General features: G+C 39.1%; 1 protein-coding gene across 1 annotated transcript in view; it reads left to right on the plus strand.

The window, feature by feature from the left end:
- The window catches only part of MAP3K15 (mitogen-activated protein kinase kinase kinase 15), a 93795-nt gene that overhangs the window by 39887 nt on the left and 33635 nt on the right, over nt 1-20273 (plus strand). The window contains exons 7-11 of the mRNA XM_037046357.1: nt 7979-8149; nt 12488-12600; nt 12831-12990; nt 15423-15573; nt 17032-17139. Of these exons, the coding sequence (XP_036902252.1) occupies nt 7979-8149; nt 12488-12600; nt 12831-12990; nt 15423-15573; nt 17032-17139 (703 nt within the window). The remainder of the gene's footprint in view (nt 1-7978; nt 8150-12487; nt 12601-12830; nt 12991-15422; nt 15574-17031; nt 17140-20273) is intronic.

Raw genomic sequence — 20273 nt, forward strand, 5'->3', positions numbered from 1 at the left:
GGACCCAGCCTGCAACCTAAGCATCTGCTCCAACTGGGTATTGAACCAGCGACCATTTGGTTTGGAGGCCCGTGCTCAATCCACTAAGCCACAACAGCCAGGGCATATACTTTTTATACCAAAAGACTAGTTGTATTTTTTTTCCTGAGAAATAGACCATTTGGTTATCTTCTTTTTGTTTTATTTTTAGAGGTTTATATTTTATTTATTTTTAGAGAGAGGGGGAGGGAGGGAGAAAGAAAGGGAGAGAAACATCAATATGTGGTTGCCTCTCACATGGTCCTCACTGGGGATCCCAGCCTACAACCCAAGCATGGGCCCTAGCTGGAATCAAAGAGGTGACCCTTTGGTTTGCAGCCCTCGTTCAATCCACTGAGCTGTACCAGCCAGGGCTATTTTTATGTTTTTATTGTTGTTCAATTACAATTGTCCCCATTTTCCCGCCATTACTGTCCCCCTGCCCTCCCCACCTCCCACCTTCCACATTCAATACTCCCCCCTATTGTCTTTGGCCATGGGTCCTTTATCTGTGTTCCTTGACAACTCTTCCCCTTCTTTCCCCCATTACCCCTTCACCCCTGCCCTCTGGTCACTGTCAGTTTGTTTTTTTATTTCCAAGTCTCTGGTTCTGTTTTGCTCGCTTGGTTGTTTTGTTGATTAGGTTCCACTATGTAGGTGAAATCATATGGTATTTGTCTTTCACTGACTTGCTTATTTCACTTAATGCTCACTTAATGCTTTCACATAATGCTCTCCAGTTCCATCCATGCTGTTGTGAAGGGTATGATTTCCTTGTTTCTTTCTGATGTGTGGTATTCCATAGTGTAAATGTACCACAGTTTTTTGATCCACTCATTTACTGATGGGCACTTAGGCTGTTTCTAGCACTTGACTATTGTAAATAATGCTGTGAACATTGGGGTGCACAGGTCCTTTTGAATTGGTGTTTCAGGATTCTTAGGGTGTGGTCCTACAGTGGGATTGCTGGATCAAAAGGTAGTTCCATCTTTAGTGTTTTGAGGAAATTCCATACTTTTTTCCACAGTGGCTGCACTAGTCTGCATTTCCACCAACAGTGCAATAGGGTTCCCTTTTTTCCACAACCTTGCCAGCAGTACTTGTTGTTTGTTGATGTATTTATGATGGCCATTCTCACCAGTGTAAAGTGGTATCTCATTGTGGTTTTAGTTGGTTATCTTTGAAGCAGTGGCCTTGCCAATAACATATTTTGCTTTTGAAGAATATTTATTCAAAAGACTTAGCACTTCCACCTGTCCTCTTTCCTCTGCACTGGCATCCATGAGTCTATGAGAGCTTTTTCTGTCTCCTTCCTGCTCTACTTCCTTCCCTTTCCCCCCCTCCTACATTTACTATTTATGTGTCAATGGAAGGGCTTTGTGCTAGAGAGAGAGAGAGAGAGCGAGAGAGCGAGCGTGCCTGCTCATGAGGGGCAACTAAAGTTGATGAGTGAATAAAAATGCAATCACACATGAATTTATTACACACATGCACACACTTGAACTTAGGCAGACAAGTAAACTTGTTTTCTTCAAAGTAATGTGCTGCAATGCACTGCATTTATTTTGACAATGTTGCCATTTTTTGTCACTGGGATGAGGGGACATTTTACTTTGGAATTGCTTTAAGAGCCAGCTTACACAGCACCTAGGAAATCAATATCATTACTATGGGCTTGAAAGGCAGACAGATTTGGGTTTGAATTTGGGCTTCTATATTTAAGCATTATGGCTGTGGTCAAGCCATCAGATCTCTTGGAGCTTTATCCTTCTCATATGTATAATGGGATATTAGCATCTACCATATAGTATTACTTGGAGTACCCCTGGCATGAAGCAAGTGTTCAGCTATGGCTGTGACTTTCTGTGTAGCTTGAGGCTTTGTCTTCTCTTAGATCCTCAGATCTCCTTTCAGCCAGGTAAGAAAAGAGAAACCATGGTGAATTACCAGGAATATGTGTGTGTGTGTGTGTTCTGTAACAGCTTTCTTGAGGTAAGATTCACATACCATATAATTTACCCATTTTGAAGAGTACAAGTCGGTGGTTTTTAGTATATTCACAGAGTTGTAAAACCATCACAATAACCAATTTTAGAACATTTTCATCATTCCTCCCCCTTAAAACCCTGAATCCATTACTAGTCACACTCCCCTTATTTCCCCCTAACCCTCTTCCCCAGCTGTAAACAACCACTAATCTATTTTGGCAATCCATTAACAGTCACTCCCTATTCCTCCACCTCACTCTTTAGTTCTAGGAAATTACTTACCTATTTCCTGTCTCTATGCATTTGCCTATTCGGGACACTTCATATAAATAGAGTAATATAATATGTAATAGTTTATGACTGTATTCCTTCACTTAGCATAATGTTTTCAAGGCTCATACATGTATAGCATGTATTAGTACTTCATTCTTTTTATGGTTGAATAATATTTCACTGTACTAATATATCATATTTTATTCATTGGTCAATTGATGGACATTTGGATTGTCTCCACTTTTTGACAATACCAGGGAGGTTTGTATGAGCCTGGTCAGAAAGTGGTGTTTGTTACTTAGCACATTTCACTGGCCAAAATTTAGTTATATGACCTAATGTAATTGCAAGAGAAGTTGGGAAATGTGGTCTGGCTGAGTGTCTGGGAAAAATTTCATTGGGTTTAGTGAACCACATTCTATAGTCTCTGCTACAACTTGCAAAGGAGGAGTAGAATTTAACTGGATCCATCTATATGGAGATCTTTGGGAACATGTCAGATAGCAGAAGCAAGAGTTCAGGCAGAAGTATATATACTTCGGCTCCTGTAGCCTTTGTGAGAATGGGAAAGCCAGCCTGACAGATGCATAGCTCCACATTAGGGCTTGCCAGCCCACTGTAGAGCCCAGTCTTCACAGATACTACTTTGTGGTCTCAGAAGACTGGGGAAGGTTTAGCTGATGGAAACAGAAGTGGGATAATTTAATAGCGGTTCTTCTCTGTTGCATAAGTGGGTCCTATTTGTAGGTAAGATACAGAACAGATCAGGAGAAATAGGAATGTTTCTGAGGCCAAACAGACCAAAGATTATCCCACCAGGACACTTTACTTTTAGAAACACTATTCAGTTTCTTCATATTTTTAAGTTCTTCCAGGTATAATCAAGGCATAATTTACATAAAATAAAATCTACCCATTTGAAGTGCACAATTTGATGACTTTGGCCAAATAAATATACCCATATTACTACCACCACAATTAAGATATGGGATGTTTTATTACCAAAAGTTTCTTTTTGCACTTTCCTCCACCAACCAACCCCATTTGGGATCATTTTTATTGACCTATATTTCAGTTCACTGTTACTTTCTTTTGTAGTATCCAAATTTTATGTTATGCCCATTCAATAACATTTTTGCAGTTTTTAATTTTTCAGTTATAGGATTTCATTATTTTTGTTTTGAGAGTTTCCATTTCTCACAAAGTGCCTTACCTCTTCCCACATATATGCATTATAGTTATAGAAAAAATATAGTTCTAACAGTTGTTTTGAAGTTCTTGTCTGCTAATTTTAGTGTCATTTCTGGATCTGTTTTTTTTATTGTTTTATCTTGATTATGGGCCACATTTTCTTGCTTTGTGCACATCTCGTAAGTTTATTGTGCTCTAGACATTTTATCTAAAAGAACAGTGGAGGTGGAAGTATAATTTCAATTTTTAAAAATCATCCTGAATATCTGAGACCTTTTTTGGGTTTGGCAATTATGTATGGTTGGTTTTTTCATATTTCTCCTAGAGGGTTGCTGGGTTGGGATTGGACCCTACCTTTAATTAGAATTAGTTCTTTTGTAATTAACCCAACTACCAACCTCTTGCCGCCCTGCTGCTTTTTTCATCTTGGCAGTGATAGAGCAGAAAAGGTTTGGGGCTGCAGTTTCTGATATCTTTGAATTCAGTTTTTGCAGGTCCTCAGAATCAAGGGCTTTGATAATGCACACAATATCTTTCTATTTTTGCACCTCTCCTTTACTGTGGCTTTCTTGACAAAATTTAGGGGGCAGGTGTGGGGCAAGAAATTAAGTTAAGCCATTTGGTTTTGTCTTCTCTTAGAAGACACTTGGGGACACTTGGGGACACAGTGTCTCTTGGGGACACTTCCAGATTCCATTCTATCCCAAAAGGCCATGCTATTGTCCAAAGCTTAGTTGATTTTTCCCTTTGCTCTGTTTTAAAGTCATATGAATTGTTTGTGGGTAAGCCACCAATCAGATGCATAGGTTCATTATTTCTTTTGCCCCAACTACAAAATCAGATGATATGTTCATTGGCAAGCAGTGTTTTTAGGGAACACTGTTTTAATTTTTTATATCATTTTCTTTTATAATTATGTAAAATTGTTCATTTTCAAAGCCAAATTCCAAGAAGTGTAACCTGTATCCTAGTCTCCTTCATCATCTTTTCACCCTCCACTTGTCAGCATCCACTTTTATTCCTTTTGGTTTTATTCTTCAATTTTTTAAAAATTTTAAAAGATTTTATTTATTTATTTTTAGAGGGAGAGAAACAGCAATGTGTGGCTGCCTCCCCCGCACCCCCTACTAGGGACCTGGCCAACAACCCAGGCATGTGCCCCAACTGGGAATCAAACCAGTGACCCTTTGGTTCTCAGGCTGGCACTCAATCCACTGGCCCACACCAGCCAGAGTTATTGTTCCATTTTAAAGACACAAAATCAGATACATATATTTATTCATTTTCTGAAATAAAAAAGGAAGCATTCTCTGAACATTATTCCTGTCTTAACATATTCTGGAGATCTCTTCATAGCAGCATTATAGAAATATTATTTCATTTCTTTTTATAAATGTTTAATATTCTATAATATGAATATGAATACCATTATTTATGGTTGATTTAATCAGTTTCCACTACTGATGGACATTTGCTCCCAAATTTTCACAGGACCACTTAGCATTTTACAGCCACACAGTCAGGTCATTTTGTGGCAACAGTTATTTTAACAGCTGTCTAAGGAATCCATTTTCTGTGTGTAAATGAACATTTTACCATATAATCTAATAATAGGGAAGACAGTGATTTATGAATATAGAAATAATTTTCTAAATTTCCTCTTTGGGTGGGTATAACATGAGATAAGAAAACAGGACTTATCTAAAGTCCTTTACTATTTGAGGGTGGCAAGGCATTTCAGATCAAATGAAATAAGCCAGGTGGTGAAAAGACAAATACCATATGATCTCACCATTAATAAGAACCTAATCAACAAGACGGACAAGCAAGCAAAGTATAGCCAAACACATTGCAATTGAGAACAGTCTGACAGTGACCAGAGGGAAGGAGATAATGGGGGAAAAGGGTGAAGGGTTCACAAGAACAATGACAAAGGACATATGAACAATAACATGGGGAGGTGGAAACAGGGAAGAGAGGTGGGGAGGGGTGGGGGAAAAGGCGTAAACCTGTACTTGAACAACAATTTAAAAAGTTAAATAAATAAAAATATGTTAAAGAAAAAAATATCAAGATACATTTTTCAATTCATCTTGGCAATCTTTTATCAAACTATCTTATCCACATGATTCAGGCTTAGGTTCTAAAATCCTTGCTCTCCATGCAATTACAGAAAGCTGCCATATTTTTGTTTGTCTTTCCAAATATATTGATATCTTTATGCTGTCATTCACAATGTAGGTGTAATTTAAAGGGAATGGAGTCAAGTAGGTACTGAGTATGATTGTATGAAATTTACTGGTGTGGATCTTTTTAAAATATATTTTATTGATTATGCTATTACAGTTGTCCCAATTTTTTCCTCTTTGCTCCCCTCCACCCTGTCTGGCAATCCTCCTCTTAGTTCATGTCCATGGGTCATGCATATAAATTGTTTGGCTACTTCATTTCCTATACTGTTAACAGTCCCCCTGTTTATTGTGTACCTACCAGTTTGTACTTCTTAATCCCCGCACCTTTCCCCCATTCTCCTCCTTCCCCTACCCCACTGATAACCCTCTAAATGATCTCCATATCTATTATTCTGTTTCTGTTCTGCTTGTTTATTACTTAGTTTGTTTATTAGGTTCAGCTGTTGATAGATATGTATTTATTGCCATTTTGTTCATAGTTTTGATCTTCTTTTTCTAAAATAAGTTCCTTTAAAATTTTCTATAATAAGGCCTTGATAATGATGAACTCCTTTAGCTTTACCTTGTCTGGGAAGCATTTTATCTGCCCTTCCATTCTAAATGAAAGCTTTCCTGGATAGCATAATCTAGGTTGTAGTTTCTTGTTTTTTATCACTTTGAATACTTCTTGCCACTCCCTTCTAGCCTGCAAAGATTCTTTTGAGAAATCAGCTGACAGTCTTATGGGAACTCCTTTGTAGGTAACTCCCTGCTTTTTCTCTTGCTGCTTTTAAGATTATCTCTTTAACTTTTGGTATTTTAATTATGATATGTCTTGGTGTGCTCCTCTTTGGGTCCAACTTGTTTGGGACTCTCTGTGCTTCCTGGACTGATATATCTATTTCCTTCACCAAATTAGGGAGATTTTCTTTTATTATTTTTTCAAATACGTTTTCAATTTCTTGCTCTTCCTCTTCTTCTGGAATCCCTATGATTCAGATGTTGGTATGTTTGGAGATGTCCCAGAGGTTTCTAAGCCTCTCCTCGTCTTTTTAAATTCTTTTTTCTTCTTGCTGTTCTGGTTGAATGCTTATTTCTTCCTTACATTCCCAATCATTGATCTGACCCTGGCTTCATCCCTTTCACTGTTGGTTCCCTGTAGATTTTTCTTTATTTTACTTAGTATAACCTTCATTTCTGCCTGGGTCAATTTTATGCTGTTGAAGTACCCAATGAGTTCCTTGATCATCCTGATCACCAGTGTTTTGAACTCTACATCTGATAGATTGCTTATCTCCATTTTGATTAGTTCTTTTTCTGGAGTTTTGTTCTGTTCTTTTATTTGGACCATATTTCTCTGTTTCTTCATTTTGGCAGCATCCCTGTATTTGTTTCTACTTATTAGGTAGAGCTGCTTTGACTCCCTGTCTTAGTAGTGTAGCCTAACATAGAAAACCACACATGTAAATTGGATGGGATGGAGCCTTAGGTAATTGTTAGGGTGGGGCAACCTGTGTGAACCAGGTTGATGGAGTCTCTGTTATGGTGTCACTGCTCTATGGCTCTGTGTGGGGGAGGGCTCAGAAAGGGGGGACAGTGCTGCTGCCAGGCCTCTGGAGTTTTTTCTGGGAGGAACCTGTCTCCCAACACTTGCCTTGATACCACACACTTCAGTTTTTTCCCACATACCACTGGCACTTTTCCAGCTGCTGTTGGGGTGCTGGCGCCTAGAGGGAGTGAGTCTGCGTAAGTCCTAAGTCTGTTGCAGGCCCTTTAGGAAGAGATGCCTGAGAATCCCACAGTTTCTTCTGCCACCCCATCCCCCTGGTTTTTGCAGCCAGAAGTTACGGGGACTTATCTTCCTGGCTCTGGAATCCTGGGCTGAATGGGCTGGTGTGGGGCTGGGATCCCTTATTCCCGAGGTATCCTTCCTAATTTTTATCCACCACATGTGCATATGGGACTACCCATTTGGCATCTCTGTCTCCACCCCTCCTACTTATTTGGATAAATGTGACTTCTTTAATTCCTTGATTGTTGGATTTCCATACAGCTTGATCTCTGATGATTCTGGGTGATAGTTGTTTTGTAGTTTAGCTGTAATTTTTGCTGTGGTTGTGCAAGGAGGCAAGTCATGTTTACCTATACCTCCATCTTCACTGGGAGTCTGGTGTGGATCTTAAGAAGCTGTTATATTTTAATATGAAACATAAATATAATTTATATTTTTTCTGATAAAACACAGTGTCCTCACACCCAGTCCCTCACAGAGTGAATGTATATATGCTGCTGTGTGTTGATTTAGACATTCATGATCTTATCACATGAATCTTTCAGAAGAAACTGGAAAGGTGACCGTGAGAAGGCTCTGCAGCTCATATTCCAGATCCTACATAACTGTGATAACCCGACCCCTGCTATGTTCTGCCTGTGTGGAATGATCTACAAGGATATGTTTTTGGATTCAAACTGCGAAGATTGCGCCAGCAGAGACAGCGCCATTGAGTGGTAAATCCTCAACCCTAGTCATTAGCATGTGCATCTCTGCAATGAACAGAATTACAATGGCTAAACATCCACATGTTTTCCTATGTATATGTGTATACTTATTTGCTAGTAGTGGAAAAGCGTGCTGTAAGTGTAGTTTGGGAATTTCCACATTACTTTTTCCATAAGGAAACCATTAGGAACAGGTTTTTTTATGGTGACATTCTTCCTGCAAGTTCACTCATTTACAGGGGCTAGAAGGAGGATTGGCACACTCCTTCCCAGCTACTCCTTCCAGAACTTTGTTCCCCACTGCGAGGGCATTGTCTTTTCAGTGAGCTATCCATCCATTCATCCATCCATCCATCCATCCATCCATCTATCTATCCAACAAAGGTTTATTGAGTATTTACTGTGTGTCAGAACCTTTTCTAGATTGTGGGGATAAACACACAGCAGACGTGAATTCCTCCCCTCATGGACCTCACATTTCTGGTAAAGGAAGTCACATAAACAAAATAAAATATATAGGATGTGAACTGATGGTGAAGGCTATGGGAAAAAGTTAAGCAGAGAGGGGGAAAGGAGGGTTGGGAGAAGTTGTCTGCTATTTTTGGTAGGGTGGTCAGTGCAGGTGAGTAAAGATGTTAAGATGGTGAGGGAATTGCCTTACAGGTAACTGTGGAGAAAATATTCGAGGAGGAGGGAGACAGCAAGGGCAAAGACCCTGAGGAGGAAGCATGCTGGGCAAGCTCTAGGATGGTAGGCATGAACAAGTGGAGAGTGGCAGGAAATGTGAGGGGAAACAACCCTTTATTCTGAGGGAGATAATACAACATTGGAGTGTTCTGAGCAGAGGAGTAATAAGGTCTGACATACATTTTAACTGGAGTATTCTCACTGTTATGCAAAGAATACCTTTAAAGGGGTATATCAGCTATCGCTTGCTATATAACAACTCCAAAATTTAGCGGCTTAAAACAGTGATTCTCATGATTCTGTGGACTGGCCAGGCAGAACCTCTGCTGGTTCCACTCTCCAAATGCTGGGCTCACTCCTAAAGTTTCAGTCAGCTGGAGGGTGAGAGGGCTGAAAGGTCCAAGGTGGCCTCACACATGTTTGCCAGCTGGTGCTGAGTATTGATGCTGAGCCTCCATTTTCTACCATGTGGTTCTAATCCTTTTATATCAGCTTTCTTACATGGTAGGCTGCATTCCAAGAGAGCAAAGGTAGAAGCTGCAAAGCTTCTTGAGGCTTAGGACCAGGAACTCATGCAAGGTCAGTTTTATTGCCTGCTATTGGTTAAAGAAAATCACATGGCCTTCCCAAATTTAAAGGGGTAAAGAAAGAGTCTATGGGTTGGAGAAATGGCAGTCATATAGCAAAGGCACATGCACAGTGGGATGAGAGGAATTTGGGCCATTGAACAGTTTACCACAGGGACAAGAACAGAGGCAGGGAACACAAGATCATTGAAATTTAGGAGAGAGCTGATGGTGACTTGAACTAGGGTGGGAGTGATGAAAATGATAAGTAAAACCTGGATCCAACAGCTCACATTATCCATTTTCATTACAAGAGCTCTTGGCATTGCTGTTTTATTTTCATTTAATTATGACTGCTGTTTGTTTCTTTGTTTCTATCTATCTACTTAGCTACCTACCTGCCTGCCTACCTACCTACCTAGCTTTGTTCTCCTTCCATACATGTTGGAGACTCTGTCCTCTATCCCAGGGTTTCTCATCCTCGGGGCTGTGGCCTTTTAGGAACCAGGCTGCACAGCAGGAGGTGAGCTTGAATGTAATGTACTTGGATCATCACAAAACATGTACCCTCGGTTTGTAGAAAATTTGACTTCCACAAAACTGGTCCCTAGGGAAAAAAAAGGTTGGGAACCACTGCTCTGTCCTCTTCTCTGTCCACATACTCTTCCTTGGTGATCCTAGTTGGTCCCACATCTTGGGACCCCTAGCTGGTCTTCAGCTTAACGTCTGTTTTAAACTATGGACTCACATTGCCAGCTATTTGTCCACCTGTTCTGTCTTGAGATGGTGCTGGTATTTAAGTCTACCCATGTCCAAGGGTGAAGTAATTTTCTCATCGCCACAAGGTATGGCTTCCAGTGTCTTCCTTTCTAACTACCTTTAGCTTCCTAGTCTTAAACTTTTAGTCAATGTTTGATAAGTTTCACTTATATAATCAGTCCCCAATTCCAGCCCTTTTGTGAGTCTTTCCTCACTCCCTGCCAGTCCTTTCCCATTGTCCCTCTCCAGTCAGCACCCTTTTTTGTTTTTTGTGGGTTTTTTTTTGTTTTTGCCAGGAATGTTCTAACAATATCCTGTGTAGGCTTTCTGTGTAGATTCTTTAAAGCCTATCCTTCTAAAATTCAAAGATGTCTCTAAAGTCTATCCTTCTAGAATTCAAAGACCTCACCATGGCTGCCCATTCCCTATTAAATATTCAAACTTAAATCATTGTCCTGGGTGCTCTGTAAACTTTCTTCAACTCTAGTCCTATTTTCCATGGCCTGATATATGTCCAATTAAACTAAAGTTCCTTGGGAGCTTCCCAAACTCCAATCTCTGTGCCCATCCACCATTTTCTGTGCCGGGGGTTCACTTTCCAGATCTCTTGCTATTGTAATTCTAGCCATCTTCAACCATATCTGAAGTCTCTGAGGATTACTCCGTATGTCTTCTGTGAGTCCCTCTAGACATCCATTTGTGTGGTTTTAAGATATTTATCACAGTCATGCTTCCACTTTCACTAATTCCATGTGGATCGTATCACTTTTATCATGTTACACGTTCTTGGAGGTCAGGGACCTTGTGTTGTTCTTAGTTCAGGAGCACCTGATGCACTAATGGCAGAGGAATCACTTGGGGTGTGGAAGGGAAGGGTAAGGAAGAGAAATTAACATTTGGCAGAGTCAAAATAGGAAGCCGTGTTCCCACCATGGTGGGTGAGAATTCAACCCTCAGGTCAGGAAATTACTACCTGTGGCTCCTTCAAGAAACTCTTAGGAGCTTTTTTCTCCATCCACTTCAGAAAGTAGTGGCAGTGGGTACAGTAGCAAATGAAACTTGGTCTTCTGGTCAGGGCATGTTGGCTCAGGTGAAACCCTTGGGGGTTGTCTGACCCAGGCCCTCAAGTATGGATGTGGGATATGTGGCTCAGGGAAATAAGGGGTTCTTGTCCATGGTCACAGGGCTGGTCAGAGACAAACTGGAAACTGCAGTCTTGACTCCAAGTTCAAGTCTTCTCTGCTCCCAAGCTAAACCTGTTTGATTTATTGATAAGGGGCACAGAGAAGTCACTCTGTTGGCACCCTTCCCTGATAACTTTTCATAATAAAAGAAATTTAAAAAATCATCACAATAAGATATAGAATTAAAATTCCCAAAACATACAGGGGAAAAGTTTTCATTTATATTGGAATTTTGTTGGCTGGGGTTGGAAGGACTACCTTGGTGTCCTCTGGTCCCAAAGTTTATAAAACCAGATTTTAATAGCTTTAAATAACTTCTCAGTTTTACAGTTAATATTTCGTTGCTATCTAATTCTCTTGTCACACTAGTGACAAAACGACTTCTGTTCTAGAAGTCCTTGGCATACTTTATTGATCAGACTCTCTTATTATTGTACTCATAGTTACTCATGGAAGAGAAAGAAACTTTTTATGTATAGAATACAGAATAAATAAGAAAATTAAATGTGGCACTGTTAACCTTTTGGTATACAAATGGTATTTGCAGTTTTGTATCTTTATCCTAATGTAATAGATTCCTGCCTCTTCTGTCACTTTATGCCACTGCTTTTACAGTTCTTTGACCTCTAAGATTCTGGTAGTACTGCTGCATGCATGAAAAATGATTCCATTTTATTATATAAGCAAACAAACAAATGGCCTGCAGAGAAATAGCCTGTAATTGATGCAACATATATATAATTTAAAAATTTTGAATGGGGTCTAACCATAAAAATGAAATTCGGACATCAAATTGTGGTCTCCTTTTGGGTGTAGGGTCATAATAGCTTTAACATTTTTCTGTACATTTAAATGTGACTTCCTTATTTTATACGATGGTCATGGTTCCTATTTTTTTAAATTCTGATGAATAATTTTCAAACTCCCTGGTATAATTTACTGTGTTGCTTCTGTGAAATTTTTAAGAAGATACTTGAGTGTTGCACATAGCTGTTTATAAAGATTCAAGGGAGGGCTGGAAACAATAAATTAGAATAGTAAAAATTTTCACAAGAAGGTTGGTTTGTACCATTATTTACACATTTTTTCCTATGTTACTGTAATATATAGTGCTATTATATATTAAGAACTGGATGGTTTTGTAATTGTAGGTATCGCAAAGGGTTCAAGCTCCATTCATCTCTGTATATCGGAGTTCACCTTGCAGTTTTGCTGACAGTCGCTGGACAACAATATGAAATGTCCGCGGAGCTAAGGAATATAGGTAAAGCTGTTTATCGTTGCACATGTTGATGCTTCGGTAACACAAGTTGAGCATTAGAAATTATGTTCAAGTAACTGGCATTATATTTCAGAAGGAACAGTTACTCTCTGGTGGCACACCTGAGACATTAGCCAAAATAAAATGCCCATTTTTCTTCTGTGTAAATGCTTGCATAATATGATAGAAACTAGAAACATTTTTATAACTTTATCTAAAATTCATATTTTAAGGTGCCCAGCTGAACAATTTGTTGGGAACAAAAGGGTGCTTGGAGCAAATGAGCAATTACTGGGATGTGGGTCCATTCTTCATCATCAGCTTGTTGGCCAATAATGTCAGGAAGGCCATCCACGCAGCAGAGAGGTTGTTCAAACTGAGGCCTCCAGTCTGGTGAGTCATGTCTGTGAATTATCATTATCCTCAATATCTGATCATGTCTTGACATGTTTCTGTCAGGGAGAAAAGTTTTAAATGCAAAAATCAATAGCAATTACTATGTTTCTCCTACTGACTTCATTATAGCAAAGTTAGGGCAGAAAGAACAACTCTGAAACATTGGTTCACCTGGTTTTATGTGAGGGAAAGGAAAGACAGACAGAAAGACATACACACACAAGCTATATCCCTAGATGCTATATCTCCAACATGAAACTCTCAGTCCTGTTAATTTGTTCAGGTCATCCAGGTCCTCAAGAGCAAAACATTCTTTGGTACTAGTACGTATTGTGCATCCATGAGAAGGTAGATCATAAAGCTGAAAAAAACAGCAAGAAAATGATGTTCATCACAAATGAAAACTGGAAATAAAATACTAATAATAGATATGTGGCTAAAAAGATGTGGCATAACTATGGCCCTAGGTTATACAGCCGTTAAAATGTGTAAGAAACTGCCCTGGCTGGTGTGGCTCAGTGGGTTGAGTGCCGGCCTGTGAACCCATGGGTCGCCGGTTTGGTTCCCAATCAGGGCACATGCCTGTGGTGCAGGCCGGGTCCCCAGTTGGGGTGTGCAAGAGGCAACCTATCAATGCATTTCTCTCACATTGATGTTTCTCTCCCTCTCTTCCTCCTTCCCTTCTCTCTAAAAATAAATAAAACCTTTAAAAAATGTGTAAGAAACCATACTTGGAAGCATGGAAATGTGTTTATGGTTTTTCATAGAGTAAGAAAAGCCAGCAGCTTTGGCATGTACCAGAATCACCTGTGTCGATTAAAAAACAGATTGCTGGGCCACCTCTTGCATTTCCTGGGCTCCGTGGAGAGCAGGCCAGAGGCTTGAATACATTCCCACTACATCAGAACTTCAGATAAATTACAGTGTTGATATCTATTATTGTGGGTCTAAGACAACCCTCAGGTTCATGATTTGCTAGAAGACTTCACAAAACTCAGAAAAGCTGTTATACTGTATAGAAGGATACAGATTAAAATCAGCAAAGGCAAGAAGCACAGTCCAGGGAGACCAAGCACAAGCTTCCAGTTGCCCTTTCTTGGTGGATTTGTATAGACAGTGCTTACAGTAATTTTCTCAGCAACAGTGCATGACAGCATGCCCATTGTATTGCCAACCAGGAAGCCCACCAAGTCATGCTGTCCAGGGTTTGTATTGGGGTCAGTCGTGTAGGCATGAAGTATCCATGTGACTGACCTTAGTCACCGAGTCCTCAACCTCTCTAGAGATCATATTGATACAGCTTTGCGCAAGGCCCCCACCATAAATCATATTGTTAGTATGGCCTAAGGCTTCAGGTAAACAAAGACCCTCTTACTAGGCAGGTTATTCCAAGGGCTTAGAGGTGATTTTCCTGCAGCCAGTCTAGGGCCAGAGGACCAGAGGGCCAGATCTTTCTTGGAATATGTAGAGTTTGGACAACCCAGGCCACTGAGTTAATCCTGTACTGCATAGTACCCAAGCAAGTCATTCAGAGTCTAACTGATCTGTTTTCCCAGGATAGCTCTGGACTTTATCCTCAAAGGGCAAAAATAACACTCTGATGCTTTCACCTGAACCATCCTGGTTCAGTGCCAGAGAAAATGTGACCACCACTGCCTCACAATTATGTTTCAAAAAGTTAATCTTGCCTGATGACTTAAAGGTGTGGTCAAATTCAAGATCTCATAACATCAAAATCTACCTGTTCAGATCTATTTTTTTTAATAAAAGACAATGAGTTTTACATTAGTGATTGCCAAAGGTCCAGGAGGATTCGGGCATGAGAGGGAAGTAGGTGTGGCTGTAGAAGGGAAATAAGAGGGGGATCCTTGTGGCTCTGGAAGTACTCTCTGTGTCAGCTGTATCAAGGCCAATGTTCTGATTGTGACACTGCTCTCTAATTCACTGCGGTGTTACCATTGGAGTAGGGTAAACTGGGCCAAGGCAAGGGTACATGGGATTTCTCAGTATTATTTCATACAACCATACGTAAACCTGCAAACACTTCAAAATAAAAAGTTGAATTAAAAAGACAACGAGTTTGAAATTCTGTCATTTTGCAATTACTTTTAACTTCAAACTACTTGCTCTTGTTATTTAGGACAGTTAGCAAAAGCTTGCCAATCTCTGTTTTCAACACTGTGTCCCAAAATTGAGGTTTAAGCCGTTGTTGGTAGAAAGTCATGTTGTATGATTTTGTTGAGCAAACTTATTTTGCCCGCTATTTGGGTTTGTTTTAATTAAGTATATGGCTGCCAAATGATTAAGAAGCACTCACTGTGTAATATGATTTTAAGTAAATAAAGCTTTCAGGAAACTTCTTTTAAAGGGAGTAGAATTGAACTCAGTTTCTTTGGGAATCTAATAACTAATGCTTTTGATTCTTCCAGGTACCTGGAATCACTAGTTCAGAATTTGTTTTTAATTCTGCACTTCAAGAAACCTGTTATCGAACACTCACCGAGGAAAGAACAGCTTACCTTCTGGCTAGATATAATTTTTGCAGCAACAAACAAAGATACTAATGGACTCAGATTTCCCGTAAGAAATGCTAAATTCATTCCTTTAAGATAAAAAAAAGAAACTAGGGGTTGGTGCTATCTAATTATTGAATACTATGAAAGGAAAAAACCATAAGAGTAATTTAAAATGTTAAGCTATTCATCAATTTTATGTGGAATCAACCAGTGATAGATTAACTTACTACAAAAAGTTGACTGTATAGTTGACTCTTGAACAACATGAGCTTGAACTGTGTGAATCCACATATATGTGGTTTTTTCAATAAATAACTGTATTGTCTAAAATTGTGGTTCTCAACAGGATGCGATTTTGTCCCCCAGAGGACATTTGGCAATGTCTGGGGACATTTTTGATTGTCACAATTGTGGGAGAGGCGTTGCAATGGGCAGTTCATGGGGTCGAAGCCACGGATGCCAAGGACAGTTCCACCTCCCCAAACACAATTATCTAGCCCAAAATGTCGGTAGTGCCGAGGTGGAGAAGTGCAGTACTAAGAGTAAAATTTTGGAATTCAAAGCTTTTCATGTTTAGCTCTGATTTGCCTCAATGCCACAAATTACTTTTTAAAACTTTTTATTGAAAAGCAAAATTGCTCTTATCTTTTCAGTGAGTTTTTGCTGCAGCTTTATGACCATATTACATGGAGGCCTAAGTAAGATATCTAAGCATTCTGGAAACTGAACTTGTGTTTCAAAATTATGCCTTGAGATTTTGTGAATGTGTAGTGTTCAAGAATTTCATTAAACAGCTAATAAAAGATTAATTTATTTGAAATGATTATGATAATTTTGTTCCTAAACAATAAGTTTAATTTTTTTTTAAATTATGAAATATCTTAAACCTTCTGAAAGGTTGAAAAAAATAATTGGGCTGATACTTTGATAATCTCTACCTAGGTTTAGCAATCTTAAACATATTACTTTATTTGCTTTGGAAATTCATTCTCTCTGTCTCTTTCCTGTACTTTCTTCCTGCCCTCTTCTGTCCTCCCTCTCTCTACCCCAACAAAATAAAAGATGACTGATGTCACCTCACTTTTCATCCCACTTTCATCGCACTTTTTAGACTTGGTACGTATCTGTGATCACCCAGTTTAATTTCTCATTTCTCTCAAAAACTGTATGTAACATTCCTCATTTTTCTGTCATTTTCCTGAGCCAATTTTTCTTGACTACCCTGTCTAAAGAAGTTCCCCCAGCTCCCACCTATATTCTGCCTCATTTTCTTCAGAGTTCTGTGTGATACCACATTGCATATCCCTATCTGTTTCTTTTATCTGCCCCATTAGAGCATAGACCTCTGAGGGCAAGGACTTCTGTCTCGGGCTGCTGTGTCCATGGGTCGTAGAGCAGCATTGACACACTGTGCATGTCCTTAACGTGTGTTTGTGAAGTGCACAGCTTCCCACTTCCTTAGTGGGCAGGGTGACCTATGTTGTATATTCCTGTGCATTACAGAAATCTGTTCTTCTTCTAGGTTTTGGTGATAGAACCAACCAAAGTCTACCAGCCTTCATATATCTCTGTAAACAGTGAAGCTGAGGAGCGGACAGTTTCTCTGTGGCATGTCTTACCCGTGGGGATGGTAAGAAAAAGATCACCAACAGCTCTCTTTATTCTATATGATTTAATCAAAATTTGATTCTTAAGTAGAAGAGTCTATGTTGTACTTGAAAGAGCAGGCAGCTGTGCCTAACTTCTGAGTTGTGGGAGTAGATGTGAGAGTAACCACAGATGAAAGAAAAGAGGCAGGTTTTTCCATTATATATTCTGTATGTTGTGGTGTATAATGCACACTTTTTTGCCCAAATTTTTCAGGGAAAAATAAGGATGCACATTATACATGAGTAGTGCCTGAAATACTTTGTATCTGTTGTTATGTTTTGTAATCATTTGTTACATAAAATTTCTTGTACCATATATTAAAAAATAAATGCTAAAATTCCTTTATAATATAAAAAACAAGTACCTCAATGTAAATAAATCAAAAATAGAATTAAAAACTTGAAAGATTTTTTCCCTGAAAGTTTGGAGCACAAATATGAGTGTGCATTGTACATGGGAGCACACTGTACACAGCAAAATACGGTATTTATCTCATATGTTGTATGGATTTATTTGTATGTATATATATATATAAATGAATACAGGCTTATTGAAAAGAAAGTTAAACCATGAGGAAGTAGGTAAGGAATAAAAGGAAAGTCCCTACCGATCTCTTAAACCTGGTCCCCATTCCCATCCCCAGTAATTTGGTGGCTATCCATCTATACCTTTTTTATAAACTCACTTCTGTGTGTATAATGTGTGTATACCTCTATTCACTGTACTCAAGCAATGATCCATCTGGTTTTTTAAGTGTAATATTCCTGATATTCTTGTATCATGTGGTGTATTTCTGAGTATGGAGGAATCATAGTTTATTTTACCACTTTCCTGCTGATGCACATTAGGTCTCTTTTGCTCTCTACCCAATAGTAGGTACACCAGTGCATATTCTGGTGGTTACAGTACTATGCTCATGTAGCTGTTTCCAGAGCAAGGATTCCCAGAAATAAACCTGCTTAATTCAGGACTAAACATGTTTAAACTTCAATAGCTGCTGTCAGATTTGTAACTTCCCAATTTTATTCACAATGACCATATAGAAGAGAAAACATTTGAATTTAGTTGCCCATTGAAGACATTGCAGAAATGTTGGGTCAGGCCTGGTGTTTTGTGATAACAGCTATATTTCATATCTGTGTGTCTGAAGCACTTCACCAGCTTTTTTGCTTTAAAAAATGTTTTGTGCCCTGGCTGGCGTAGCTCAGTGGATTGAGCGCGGGCCTGCGAACCAGACGATCGCGGTTCGATGCCCAGCCAGGGCAGATGCCTGGGTTGCAGACCGGTTCCTTGCAGGCTAACTACCAGCAGGGGACGCACAAAAGGCAACCATACATTGATGTTTCTCTCCGTCTCTCCTTCCCCTCTAAAGATATATAAATAAATAAAATCTTTAAAAAAAATGTTTTGTAGTAATAAAAAGTTATAGCACCTTTAACAAATGCCTTAGATAGATGTGTTTGCTGTGTATATGTTTTCATGGCATATGCAGAGTTCTGCCATTAACTTCGCAAAGGAGGATTATTTTTTTTTCCTGGAAACAGGAATATAGGCAAGTTATCTTAAGTGAAAATAAACAATATCTTAAAACATAAAATGCAACATTGGACAACAAGAAGAAGCTCAATCATATTAGAAATTCCTTACTAGAAATAGTAAGGATACAACTTCCTGTTGTTCATTTGACATGAACTTTTAGTTATGCTAGATGAATAAATTGCAGCCATTTGCTCTACACCATAGTGCTTGTAGTTAACAGCATGGTATTGTACACTTTAAGATTTTTAAGAGGGTAAATCCCACATTATGTGTTCTTACTACAGACACAAAAATCAAAACAAAAACCAAGAGACACAAAGAGACTTTGGGGGTTAATAGATATATCTATTACTCTGATTGTGGTGATGATGTCCTGGGTGTTTGCATACATTCATACTCATCAAGTTATGCACATTAAGTATGTGCAGTTTTTCATTTTTAAATTATATTGTATTGATTATACTATTACAGTTGTCCTCATTTTTCCTCCTTTGCCCCCTTCCACCCGGCACACTCCACTCCCTAAGGCAATACCCCCACCATTGTTCATGTCCGTGGGTCATGCATATAAGTTCTTTGACTACTTCATTTCCTATACTGTACTTTACATCCCCATTGGCTCTTCTGTAACTATTTGTACTTCTTAATCTCCTCACCTCTTTACCCATTCTCCTCCTCCCCCCTCCACTTGGCAACCTTCCAGTAACTCATTTCTTTTCTCTTGCTTTTAAGAGTCTCTCTTTATCTTCAACTTTTGGACTTTTAATAATGATGTGTCTTGGAGTGGGCTTCTTAGCATCCTTCATAATTGGGATTCTCTGTGCTTCTTGGACTTGCATGTCTATTTCCTTCACCAAATTAGGGAAGTTTTCTTTCACTATTCCTTCAGCTAGATTTTCAATTTCTTGTTCTTTCTATTCTCGTTCTGGCACCCCATGAAGCAAATGTTGGAATGTTTCAAGTTGTCCCAGAAGCTGTTTATACTGTCCACATTTAAAAAATTTTTTTTCTTCTTGTTGTTCTGATTGGTTATTTTTTTTCCCTTTGTTACAAATCATTGATTTGATTCTCGGCTTCATCCACTCTACTGTTATTTCCCTGTAAATTGTTCTTTATTCCAATTAGTGTATCTTTGTTTCTGAGTGGATCTTTTTTATGCTCTTGAGGTCCTCACTAAGTTCCTTGGGCATCCTTATAACCAGTGTTTTGAACTCTGCATCTAATAGATTGCTTATCTCCATTTCTTTTAGCGCTTTTTCTGGATTTTTTATGTGTTCTTTCATTTGGGCCCTATTTCTTTGTCTTCTCATTTTGGTAGCCTCCCCATGTTTGTTTCTGTGTATTAGGTAGAACTGCCTTGACTCTGTATCTTGGCAGTGTGGCCTAAGTAGTAGGTGTCCTGTGAAGTCCAGTGGCACAGCCTCTCCTATCACCCAAGCTGGGTACTCAAGGTTCACCTTTTGTGTGGGCTGAGTACGTCCTCCTCTTGTAGTTGAGCCTTAGATGCTGTTAGCAGATTAATGGGAGGAATTTACCCAAGCCAGTCAGCTGGAAGGATTGGCTGTGTCCACAGAC

The sequence above is a fragment of the Sturnira hondurensis genome, unplaced genomic scaffold (genome assembly GCF_014824575.4).
Source record: "Sturnira hondurensis isolate 20B ecotype Veracruz unplaced genomic scaffold, ASM1482457v3 Scaffold0005220, whole genome shotgun sequence".
In the NCBI taxonomy this organism is placed as follows: Eukaryota; Metazoa; Chordata; class Mammalia; order Chiroptera; family Phyllostomidae; genus Sturnira; species Sturnira hondurensis.